The sequence below is a fragment of the Perca flavescens genome, chromosome 4, assembly GCF_004354835.1.
Source record: "Perca flavescens isolate YP-PL-M2 chromosome 4, PFLA_1.0, whole genome shotgun sequence".
Lineage (NCBI taxonomy): Eukaryota > Metazoa > Chordata > Actinopteri > Perciformes > Percidae > Perca > Perca flavescens.
This window is the reverse complement of record NC_041334.1, coordinates 5,789,336-5,801,958: the sequence shown is the minus strand read 5'-3', so window position 1 is coordinate 5,801,958 and position 12,623 is coordinate 5,789,336. Positions and strand designations below refer to the sequence as shown.

At 40.0% G+C, this 12,623-nt stretch overlaps 1 protein-coding gene across 2 annotated transcripts in view; it reads right to left on the bottom strand.

Annotated features, from left to right (window-relative positions):
• The window catches only part of ptprga (protein tyrosine phosphatase receptor type Ga), a 509,782-nt gene that overhangs the window by 179,711 nt on the left and 317,448 nt on the right, over window positions 1-12,623 (bottom strand). For both annotated transcript variants that reach the window (XM_028575592.1, XM_028575593.1), the window contains exon 4: window positions 2,500-2,648. In XM_028575592.1, the coding sequence (XP_028431393.1) occupies window positions 2,500-2,648 (149 nt within the window). The remainder of the gene's footprint in view (window positions 1-2,499; window positions 2,649-12,623) is intronic.

The following is a 12,623-nucleotide window of genomic DNA, read 5'->3' as shown; positions in this document are numbered from 1 at the left end:
ATGCCGATTTCATGCAGGTCAACACTACAATTAACTGACAACATAAGTTATACGAGTTACAGTTCTCTTCTCAAGGACCCACGCACACACGGACTCGGTCTCTTTTTTCTTTCTCTCAACTTCTCCGCCGTGTGTGTGCGCGTACCCGCTTGCGGAGTGAAGCGTGTGTCCGCGCTATTCTTGCACAGGGAACCTCGTGAATTAACCTGCAACATGTCAGCTGTTTGGAAATTCTTCAGCGTGTGTGCAGAAGATAACAAGTTTGCGATATGCAACGCCTGCAAGGAAAAAGTAGGGCGTGGAGGGACGACACCAAAAACCAGAATCACATTTTTTTTAGTTGGATATTGGATGTGAAAAGCGTCACCCGTTGGTCTGATTGGTTGAAGGACTATCCAATTGCGTCCAGAGGCATTTGAGTGGCATCCGTTGGTGACGCCCCTTTGGAAATGAACTGTCAATGAAGCTTTCCCAGACCCACTCTCAGTTCCAACTGAGAAGGGTCTGGTGTCAGCCAGGCTACCTCTCAGCAACTTCACTGCAGAAATATCAGTATCAGTTGTGGTGGCGTTAAAAGACGGATCAACTGAGTCATGCTGCCAATACTGTGTGTGTGTGTGTGTGTGTGTGTGTGTGTGTGTGTGTGTGTGTGTGTGTGTGTGTGTGTGTGTGTGTGTGTGTGTGTGTGTGTGAGTGCGTGTGTGAGAGAAATAGTATAGTTGACTGAGAGGATCAGTCAATATTAGAAAACAGTCTGGATTTTCACTGGACCTTCATAAAAGCGCTACATGGAAACTTTTCCTCGGCAATGTCTCACTGCTAAATCAATTGTGAAGTCATATTATAAATCTAGCAATTTAAAAACAGCAGCCTCAGAAAGCTTCATGCCTTCATATAGGAGGTTTTGTGTTTTCAGCAAAATCTTTGACTTCTTCTCCGGCAGACAGGTAGGCAATATTTCTACAGTGAGTAGTGAGGACAAATGCATCATTTCCACACGGGGCTATCTCAACCAATGATACAAAGGCACCTTTATGCAACTTTGTGGAAAGGTTTGGGAGGCAGAAAAGAATTAGGAGCGGAAGGAGAAGATTACAATATCAAGCTGAACTGTCAGTGTGCTCATCTACCAAATGTCAAACAATACATATTCATCTGTTTGGCCAGCCACAGCAAAGAGACAGTGCTCTAGGAGAAGTCCAAACTGAGATGGCTGACATTTCAGCATTCAAGAGACTGACAGCTGCACATAAACAACATGCAAATACACACACACACACACACACACACACACACACACACACACACACACACACACACACACACACACACACATGCAGTAAGTTTATTTGATAGATGTTGAAGCCAGGTGTTAAAATAATCACTCTTAATGCCAGAAATCAAGTTTGAGAGGCGAGGCCTGGTCTTCACAGCTAAGACCTTGACCTTGCTTTCAGGTAATGCCACCTGTGTTATGTTTCCTTAAACCTACTGTAGCTACCCTCATACTGAAGTTACCTAGTTACATAGTCGATTACCCATCCACAAAAACTAAAATGAAGATTTAAAAGATTTATTTTAAAGAAATCATTTTAAATGCCCTTTCTAAAAGACCTTGAGACAAATGTGTGCATGAGGCATACATATATACTAAGATGTGTATTGTGAGTTTAAGTGTAATTTTAAGATAGGTTAGTCTAACTGAAACTTAATGAGCAACATGTGGCAAATCCAGATTTCTCCGTCAAAGTACAGCTTCATTTCAGTTTTGTAAACAAAGTTCACTCAATATCTGTTTGGATCTAAAGAATTTTACAGAATTACCCGAACATGAAAAGCATGAACCTTTATTCATGATTTAAGTAAAGCTGAGGCTAAACTGATTATAATTTTATGGTTGAATTCTCTGAAAGATTGAAGTATTTTGCAGCCAGTAGTGTATGTGTGTACACTCAAATCAGGCTTGGTCAAAACTGACATGAAGCATTTGCATACAATAACAGCTGTTATCTTGATAGGGTTATTTTATGTGGGATTTAAAAAGACAGTACTGAGGACTTGACCTTTTCAGGCTTTTTTCGGGAAATAGATTTAAGTTATCCTTGCGCCCAATTACGTGCAAAAAAAATATACCAAAAAAGAAATGAAAGGAAACATATACATATCATATGTATTTGTTTTTTTTGTCTGCACTAAACCCCTAAATTCTAGGTGCTTCTGTACTGCGTTCCAGCGGCACCGTGCTGCAGGAGCAATTAAGCAATTAAATGCCTTTATAGATGGGTCTAAAGTATTTAACACTCAGCCATGGTTGCTCTTCCTACGGCTGCTCTAGCCAGACTTATCCCCCTTTACGCAAATTGAATTTTACTGGCTCCAGTATCTGACAAGGGCTATCCAAACTCTTGATCGTACGGATCAGGTCCCAAAATGTACACCCTTATCTACACCCAAATCTTTCCTTCCTTTGTATGTTGAGGCTTGGTAGATTATGCTTACCTCCACAGGGTAACGGCGGCCGTTAATGCTGTGTTCAGAGCCTTCAGATCCGTTGTTTGGACCCCAATGAAACTCCACTTTTTCTGCCTTAAACCTCCCTGGTAGGCCTGCTCCCCGTACAAAGTAATCATCCTTCAACATAATGGCCACTGAAAGAAAGACAGGATAGAGAAAAACAGACAGAGCGAGAATGAGTCATATATATAACAGTATGTAATCATTCTTCTCAAAAAAGCTGAAGACTGGCATCTTGGCTAAAATTGGCATCTATTGTTGATGTGAAGGCAAATTTCAATGATTGCTCAAGAATTCAATCAAAGGTGTGTGAGGACGCATTCACAGTGTGAAACCTCTTTGTCTGTGTCTCTGAAGAGACACAGACATTATTTATTCTGAGCACATACTTAAAGTAGATATGTGTTTATCTTTTAGATTTGCTCTGAGGAAGACATGTTCACACATGTCCATTATTTGTCATTTTCCATCAGCCTCTAAGACAGTTTCTCAAATGAGGGGCTAATTTGCCAAGTAAAATTGTACTCTTCAGTCAAAGCAAGCTACCCTTGCAGGGTCCTTTGTTATTCCATCATATCTTTCTGAAATATAGTGAGAATTAAGAGAGAGCTTTATTTTCACATTCTGAAAGGATGCCCATGTTCCATCAACCAGTGCAGCCAATTTCATCATATAGTCATTTCCCATTAATAGGAAGGACTCGAAGGAAGAGAGTTACCTGGTTCATCATGACATTGGTCACAACTCCCAAGTCATTAGGTATCACATATACCTGAAGGCATTAACAGACCCACTTTAGATACTCTGTGCTTACGAAATGTTGCTAACATAGATTTCTATGTTATCCCTCCAGGATTTTGCCATGTCGCAATCACAACAATTCACGCAAATTCAACCAATCACCGCAAATTTCGGCAAATTTGACCAATAACCTGAGTTCCCCACGACTTCAACCAATCCCAACAGTCCCACGTGTCAGACTTTTTATCAGTATGTGACGCTGAGAGCCACTGACCAAGCGGGAGTGAGAACGGGTTGACGTAACACACATACTAAACTAACAATGTATAGATCAACAAGCCACTGACACATATGTTCATATTTGATTCATTCAGTACATTATAATTTTTTGTCTTAAATACACTTTTCATATTATACCAACATTTGCAGCATCCTGAGCCTTTTTGGTAAGGTTACTAGGAAAACTCAGCCCAGAGTAGTTTTATTCTCCCCAAAACAAGTTTCCTTTTTATTTTTAAAGAACTATACAAAAAACATCGCAATTTTTTTGTTGCAACTTTCACTGTCTCTCGCAACTTCATTGCAACAAACATACAAAAGACAGCGCAACTTTTATCGCAGTTTTTTACAAAAGCTCCCGCGAAATATGGCATTTTGGGCTCTCAATCTCAAATTTGTACGCAAAATACTGGAGGGACTGATAGAACGTGGAAATGCACAGGTAAAATAGGTAGGCATACCTCAACCCGAGCTCTTTGAAGGGAAGTTTACAACAACTTGATTCTTATTTGTTCATAATTTCTATCAGGTATGATAACACTGTACTCATTGAAGTAATCTAAGAAACATTCAATTACATTTGTTAAAGCAAGAAACATGAGCAGTCAGATGATCAGACACTGTAAACACGGTTTATCCGGATGATCAAAAACATTTCAATTTGGAGGTAGGTCCAGGAAGTCGGTGTGTGAACTGTGATGGACGTTTACAGTTTGGGTGATAATTAAAATTTTTTAGAAACCGTTCACCTTCATATTTCTCTTCCAAATTAATTTGTCTAACCTAGTTATCAACTTCAAGTTAACTTCAACTTTATGTGTCTACTAAGGACACATTTTGGCCAAAACCAGAGCCATAGCATTGACTTTAGGATACTTGAGGCAATCAGTGATCCCCAACGCAACCCCACCCACCCAACGAATTGTAACTTGCCATCATAAAAAAGTATACATTTAGATTTTTCTTTCTTCACATCGTGTGTATTTATTTAACTGTTTAATCATCAATGTGCACATCAATAAACGTGGTGCTAACGACTTGTTCAATTCATGAGCTGTTGCTGAGGAGAGTGTGGCGGGCAGCGTGGGCCTTTCTGAAGTCAATTCTCATCTCTTTCGTCTTCTTGACATGGACAGATTGGTTCTTTACGCCAGAGTGCCAGCCGCTCCACCTGGCCTCTGTACCCTGTCTCACCATCCATGCCGAAAAGGACCACCAGTGTTCTGTAGTTTGCAAGCTTTATGAAACGATTGGAGTCACATTGTCGCCATGTGTCGTTTGAAGTTCACTGATGGCGCAACGTGCAAAAAAACAACCCTAGACTGTTCAAAACGTTGGGCAACAAAAAATCTTGATTTTCATCATCAGTTGATGTCCATTACAAAGTAATAGCACAACAACGTTAGCTGCGTGGCTGCCCCAGCTCACTTCACGTGAAAGGTATGGGGTTTTTCCATTGGCACCTTTGGTCATGTTGAGTCAAAGCATGACACGCTGATTTGCGTTTCCGTTAGCCATGTGTCCAGTTCTGCCGAGTCGTGCCAGAGATGGACCATCTCCGGAGACAGGCCAAAGTGCGCCCAACCCGCCTTTCAAGCTGGTTGCTGTGGCATCTATTGCTGGCCGCGGCCGACCCCTTACGACTCGCTTTCTCCCCGTCAAACAAGAGTGTGTTGCCAGGCTGGACACAGAGAGAAAGATTTTTTAAATCTTTGTGCTCTTAGTACTTCTGTAGCTTCTAACTGAATTTCTGTGGTTTCAAGTTTAGTTTCTCTCCTGCGTCCCTGTTTGTACTCTCAGATAGCTGCTTTATTTTACCGTTTCATGTTCCAGCTTTCAGCTGTGTAGGTTTGTGTTATTTCCTGTGTTGGCTGCTTCATATTTAAAACTTTTAAATAACAAAATAATGAGGGACTTTTATTGTGAAAAAATTATAAGGAATACAATGTTTTTATCCTCCGTTTTATAGCCAGTCCTTTGACCACAAGTCACAGCCATCAAAGATTCTTCATAACTAAAGATGCTGCCCCAATGGTACGAAACGGTACACACTTCCTTTCATCTATGTGGACGTGGCCTCGTTTGAAAGTGTAGTGAATGCGTGTAGATGGATGAAAAGTCATATTTGCATAGTTTAATATTTTCTTGTGCTAGCATTAGGTATTTACACAGCTAAAAGCCATATTTAGCATTGCAAAAATTCCTTTTGTTAGGGCATTTGCGAACGTTAATGTTGACGTTAGCTTATCTATGTCGCCGGATCTCGCAAGAGTGTGTTCCTGAGACAGAAACAGGTCTCGAATAAGTTCATTTTTGTCCTTCTGAAAAATGCCATTTTAGTGTAAAAATGTTTTGGAGATATGTGGCTTGTAAAGAATGGTTCCAATATTTACATTGGTGACTATGGGGCAAAGAATTGTGAATCAATACACCTGGACCTGCCGCTAGTCTCCTAAAGAGACTCATTACAGTTAAAGACACACTATCAAGCAGGTCGCCCCGTTGTCATGGAAATGCAATCCCTGCCCAGCTGCCACGGGGCTTAAATGTGGAGAGGCTGCATTGCCTCAATATTCAATAAAGGAAGAGTGTTCTTATTTTAAATCTGTTTAAGCTTTATTTTTATTGAACCCAAAGGCTATCAACAACGTACAAATTGTCTTTGTCGGCTTATCCTGTTCCTTTCTTCATGCATCACTCGTCTGCTTCATCCTTTACCCTTAGATCACACCTTTCACAGTCCATAGCTTGGAGAAGCTATCACATTTTCAGGATTGATATACTGTTAAGATGGTGCATTCTGTAGTTCCGTTGATTTGGCTCCTGACCATGAACTGCCAACCTGACTTATTTCTGCAATTTTAAAGTTGGACATTGGGCATCTTCCTGTATTCCTGGTTTTCCTTTCTTTCCTTCCAGGCAGCCCTTCTGTCTTTAATCACAATATAAGACAAAACTGCTCAACACGCTGGTTGATATAGTTATATTTGAGTATTTCAGTTGCTGAAGTAGATGTAAGGTATGGTTCATATAGTCTACATACATTATAAAGCATGTTTGCTTAGAGCTCCTCAATAATTAATAAGAAACTATTTTGAAAAAGGGTGTGCACTTTGTTTCTTTCCATCCCATCCATAACATGTAAGGTCAAGACGCTGAACTTGAGCTGTGAAGAAAACTACTGCGATGTCTCTGAATCGAGTTTGTTCTGCGGGAGGTGGGGGGTTATCCACCCCCTCCCTGCCTGCCTTCACAGCTCCGTCACAGCATTCAGCCGCCTCTCCACCAGGTGATCCCTCCACAGATAAAACGCTCATCTGTCATTTGGAAACAGTGCCGAATCCATGCATAGTCTGTGGCGAAAATGCATTTGTCTTGTTAGCCATGCATAATGTAGCAGGGGGAGAGAGCACAAGCTGCACACCATTTTGCTTCGCAGCTGTTGTTTGTGCGTTTTTACATGGCTCTCTACATGCTGCGCCACCCCAAATCCACTTAAATGATGCTGTGCTGTGTTTGCAGGTGGCCATCATCGTCATCTCCTTTTCTCTCTCTGTGAGCAGCCTGGGTGGCCTCGGGGAGACGGTTTGAGTGGAGGCTGAAGGCCTGGGCACGCTCTGCATCAAATGTGTCAGGGATTTTTTTCATCCCGACTGCAATGATGAGGTCCTTTCTTTCGCTGCTTGTGTCTCTCACTCTCATCTTGGTGCTGGTGCGTGTCAGCACTGGTGATCCTCTAGCTGAAGGCCAGCTCGTCAGTCCACTCCCACAGGGGATGAGAACACACAGTGGGTAGGCCTCGCCTGATTGAGCTACCTGCACTCTGGTACTCACATACTGCCAGCGGGACTGGGAGGTGGACAGGACACTCTCTGTGACCTTAATCACTCACTGAAACATGGGAACAAAAACAGGTAGAGCAACAAGGCTGCTGGGGGAATTTGCAAGCGTAGAAGGATACTTTGTTCTTCAGCTCTCCTGTTTTTTAACGGTCACAATGTGATGAGGATTATTATAGCCATTTTGATATTTGCTATATTGTTATATTATATGATAATGTTGCTATATTATGTACTTTACATAATGTTTTAGGATTTTGGAGCCCAAATACGTTACTTATAACATATATTTCCACATGTAAATGGGTGAATTTAGGGTTTATTTCAACCAAACCAGAGTGGTGATTGTTGGAACAGTGGAAAGACGAACCAAGACGGTTCTTGATAATTTTATATTGTTTCTATCTACTTTGAATGGAGTGTGTTTTACGATGACAAAATTACTGTTTATTTAAATGTTGCTTTGGTGATTTTGAGTTTTCATGTTACATTGCATTACATTTCATTCAGCTGACGCTTTTATCCAAAGGACTTCGAATAAGTGCATTCAACCATGAAGGTACAAACTCAGAAAAGCAAGAATAAAGTACAAGTACATTAGCTTCAAATAAGCAAAACTACAAAGAGCCACATGTTGTAAGTGCATGTTAAACAAAAATTATCTTATTAACAAAAAGGTCTATCTCTGTAGGGATCCTTTCCATAATGTTTCCAGACACTTAGAACAATAACCTGAGCCTGTCAGTGGTAAAACAGCACTTTTAATGGACGTAAATTGAAGGGCACAATTGCCCAATAACGAATTTCAAAGATTGTTGTTCCCATCAGTCACTTAGACACAAAAACATAAGAAAATAGGATCCAGGTTGAAAACAAGTTACCCTTTAAGCTAAACACATTCTGGACCTATCACTGTACTAGACACACACACATATTAAAGGGTGTTAGACAGCAAACAGCTGCACGTTCCAAAGTGTTGCATCTGTATTGTCTACCATCACACCCTGGCTCTCTGTGGCCTCATACTTCAAGGATAAGCTCCGGCCTGCTGTCCACAGTGCTGAGCAGATTTGTGCTGTCAGGTGACTTCCAGTGAAGAAGCATCACAACAACAACAGTGTGAAGGAAAGGACAGGCTGCCACTGGCCATGATCAGTCCTGCAACCACGTGTCCCAAACACTCCTTCTCTAAGTGATGAAATGGTCCTGGACATCACCCTCTCTCTTTCCAATTACAATGTTGTGTACTACAATGTACTATATTGAGTGGTGGAAGACATACTCCAAAAAATTACTTAAAATAACACTATGTAACTTTTCCTGCTTCGGTCCCCCTACAGGTTGTCTCATTGGAACTACAGCTGCAGCTAAAAGTTAGATAATGTTGCTTTAAAATAAGAATTGACGATACCACACTATGAAAATACAGAGCTACAAGTAGAATAATTCCTGGTCATACTATTAGCCACAAAATGTACATAAATTATCAAATGTAAACTTACTAAGTATTGGATAATTAATAATATTGGTATTTCTTTTTTTGGTTCAAAGAAACAAAGACCTTCACCCAGGAGACCAGTGTTCTTGTCCCATGCGTGGAATTTGGTCACTTTCATTTTTACGTTTTACATTACGTGTGTAACCTAATTTATGTAACAAGTGTCCTATTTGTGTATGTACATGTGAAGTTTTCAATTTTGGCCTAGGCAGCTTGTCACAATTGTTGACTGCCTCGTTATGACATTGATGTATTTAACAATACTCTGGTTTTTTACAACATGGTTCTAAAAGACCAGAGTATTAAAAACAAAGGCAAAGCATTCCACTAATTTATTAAATGAATTTGTGATTGCCTGCATGGGGAGTGTCCAATACTTCCAGGTGTAGGGGGGCAAGGGGGTTCTGACGGGGTTTATTTGTAAGGAACATAACAGCAGAGGGGATGAAACTGTTGCTGCATCTGTTGGTTTTGAATACAGGGGCAGCAGGATCTGGAAGCAGGTGTTGAAATTATCACTTGAGTCCCTCGCAACAATGTTACCAACCAGTAGTCACCAACTGTCGAGTCGGAGTCAAGTCTTGAGTCCCCAGTGTTTAAGTCCAAGTCAGAGTCACCAAAGAAGTAGTCAATATCCACGTCGTTCCACTTCCGGGATTGCTCCGGTGCCGGATGCATGTCTCTTTGCCGATGTCTGTTTAGACCCCAGAGTGATTGGACCCCCATCCCAAGCCAGAAAGAAAAAGAGCTGTATGGATATAAACTAATAAAAAAATATGGATGTTTAAGCTGCCGAGGATCGTTGCTTTTACTAAAGCCTTCGCCCTCGCTTTCAGCTTGAATGCAAATTAGCTCTTTGGCAACATGCAACACCTGACTTGAACCTAAGTAATAAAACAGCTGTCAGAGCCATATTTTTTATTTCTCTCGCGTTTCCTCTGTGTAACTGTTTTGACAGTTAATTGACATATGCCTGCAGTGGAGAACAGTGTAATTATAACCAACTGCAATGACAAATGGCACTATGTTAGGCTTGATAAACAGCAGGCATTATTGGATGTTTTACCAAAATATTGGGAATATTCAACTAGTCTGTATATGATAATGTGAAAATAGAGGACTCCCAAGAAAGTAGCAGCCTATTCTGAGTAGGATATGGACACATCCAGAGTGACATATATCTCCCACCATGAAGATAATGGGAGTGAGCAGCAATTAGGACTGAACTGCTGCCATTTTAATCAATGAGAATCAGATGAACACTACATATGTTGATGGTCTGGTTCCTGGTTATATCCTGACATATCAAGTAACATCTTTAAAGGATCAAATACCCTGAAACACTGAATGGTCAATTTGTATATTACATGGGACTGTGACTGTAAGATTTCAACTGCAGTTGATGATGAGGTAGCTTAAACAGATTTCTATGAAACTGCCTGACGATTGACATTTCCCGCAGAGGATTAATATTCGGTTTCTGTTGGCTAGCTTTCTCCATCAGGCCGGATGGTCTGCCAGGGTTGGGTTTTAAATCTTTTGATTGGGCCAATTTGATACCTGGCTTTTGGAACAGATGCCAAAGCTATGCTTTAATGTGGGAAACCATGTCTGTTTTATTGCACAGAGGAAAGCCAAAGTTTGCAAATGTCAAATAAATGAAATATTAAAATAAATAAATAAAATAAAGTATAAAATTGCTGAGATTTGTATTTATCTGCAGGACTATTTGACCTGATAAAACATTGTATGCCTGCAGCTTTCAGTAATTTACTAGTTTTTGATACTTTTGATTCTGAATTCATTATAATTTAATAATATTTAGATCAAGTGACCAATGTCTTTCACTTAACATGTGGTTGGTCGACATATACTAACTCACCTTTTATTATCTACATCAGAAGCTCTGCTCTGTGTGTGTGTGTGTGTGTATGTGTGTGTGTGTGTACCTGTTTTACTATATTCGTGGGGTCCAAAAATCGGGGACTACAGTATCCTTGTGGGGTCTACACAGCCTTGTGGGGACCACAATGCTGGTCCCCACGAGTTTAAAGGGCTGTTTGAGGGTTAAGACTTGGTTTTAGGATTAGGGTTAGAATTAGGTTATGGTTAGGGTGAGGGTAAGGGTTAAGGTTAGGCATTTAGTTGTGATGGTTAAGGTTAGGATAAGGGGCTAGGGAATGCATTATGTCAATGACAAGTCCCCACAAAGATAGTGATACAGCTGTGTGTGTGTGTGTGTGTGTGTGTGTGTGTGTGTGTGTTTGTGTGCATGTGTGCTTATTTCACCTCAGCATGACATAGCCTACTGTTTCCTTCCTGCATTACACTGGGGAAGACAAACACCATCTATAATGTACTTAAAGTATGTTGGATCCAATAATGAGTAGGAATACAATGGTCTAATGTTTAACAATATATATATATATATATATATATATATATATATATATATATATATATATATATATACTGTATATATATATATTTATTTATTTATTTAGAATGTCAGTATTAAACATTCTGGACAGGGGGTTCAAAATTAGAACAGTCTGACCTAATGCGAGATGATTTAGCATGCTGTGAGCCTCACACATTTGGAGACATGACCACAACATCCTGCAGTATAGAGTATAGGTACAGTCTGGGCATAGAATATGAAAACAAGACAAAAAAAGTGCTTTTATAGTCTCCTAAAAGCTGCAGTAATTTACATTGGCCAGAAAGTGTTGGACAGAAGTGGTGGGACTAAAATGTGCTCAGGAAATGACCTGGCAGTTTCCCTGTTACATTATGCAGGATTGTGTGTGCAAGTGGAAATGTTAATGTAAGGCTGGTGCTAAAATAAAAAAAAAAATGTAAAAAAAATGTAAAAAAAATCAAGCTAATGCTCTCCTCCATCCCATATGTAGTGTGGACTCCATCATTTTAGACTCGGGGCTGGCTCTCAACATGTACCATTACATTCATCAAACATTTCTTGTTTACCATTTTGCTATAATAAAGACCTCATGTTATAATGGCCCAATACACTGCTTGACTCTTTAGCCAGACTAACAGATATAACATTTTAATCAGTGAGCTTTACAGATGCTGGAAGGGTGAGATTGTTAGGCTTTCCCCTTTTATTTTTATTTTATTTGTGCATATCAAATAAAATAAAAAAGAAGAAATACACAATAACTAAATAAAATGCACATGTGGGCGTGATTGTAAAGGAACCCACCCAACATTGAAATTAAAGACAGCTGTACATGATTGACACAAATTTGCAAATGAACATAACTATTTTTTAAATATTCAAAGTGAATATAAGTGAAAGAATATGGGCATGCGCTCTACCATGGGAGCTACCCAGGTGCCTATCAAATGGTTGCTTTGACCAGATGTTTTACATTAGGATCTTTTTAGCCATGCTGTCGCTGTGGCTTTGGGTATGGCAATGTTAGGCGGTCTGTCAGTCAGTTGGGCCATAACAAAACTCTATCGCTATTGGCTGTCTAATTGCTATTAAATATTATGCAGAATTTATTCGTCCCCATTCTTGGACTACTGAATTTGGTGATCCTCTAATCCTTTCCTCTAAGACACTAGCGGTTAAAAAATGTGGTGCACATATTGATCACTCGACTTTATTATGTGTCTGTAGCCGATGCACAGGATCAAACCTTTCTGATTCATCACATCGTGTTATTTAAGATGTGTCCAAACTTGTGTCAATGTCCAAATATTTGTTAGATATATCAAATATT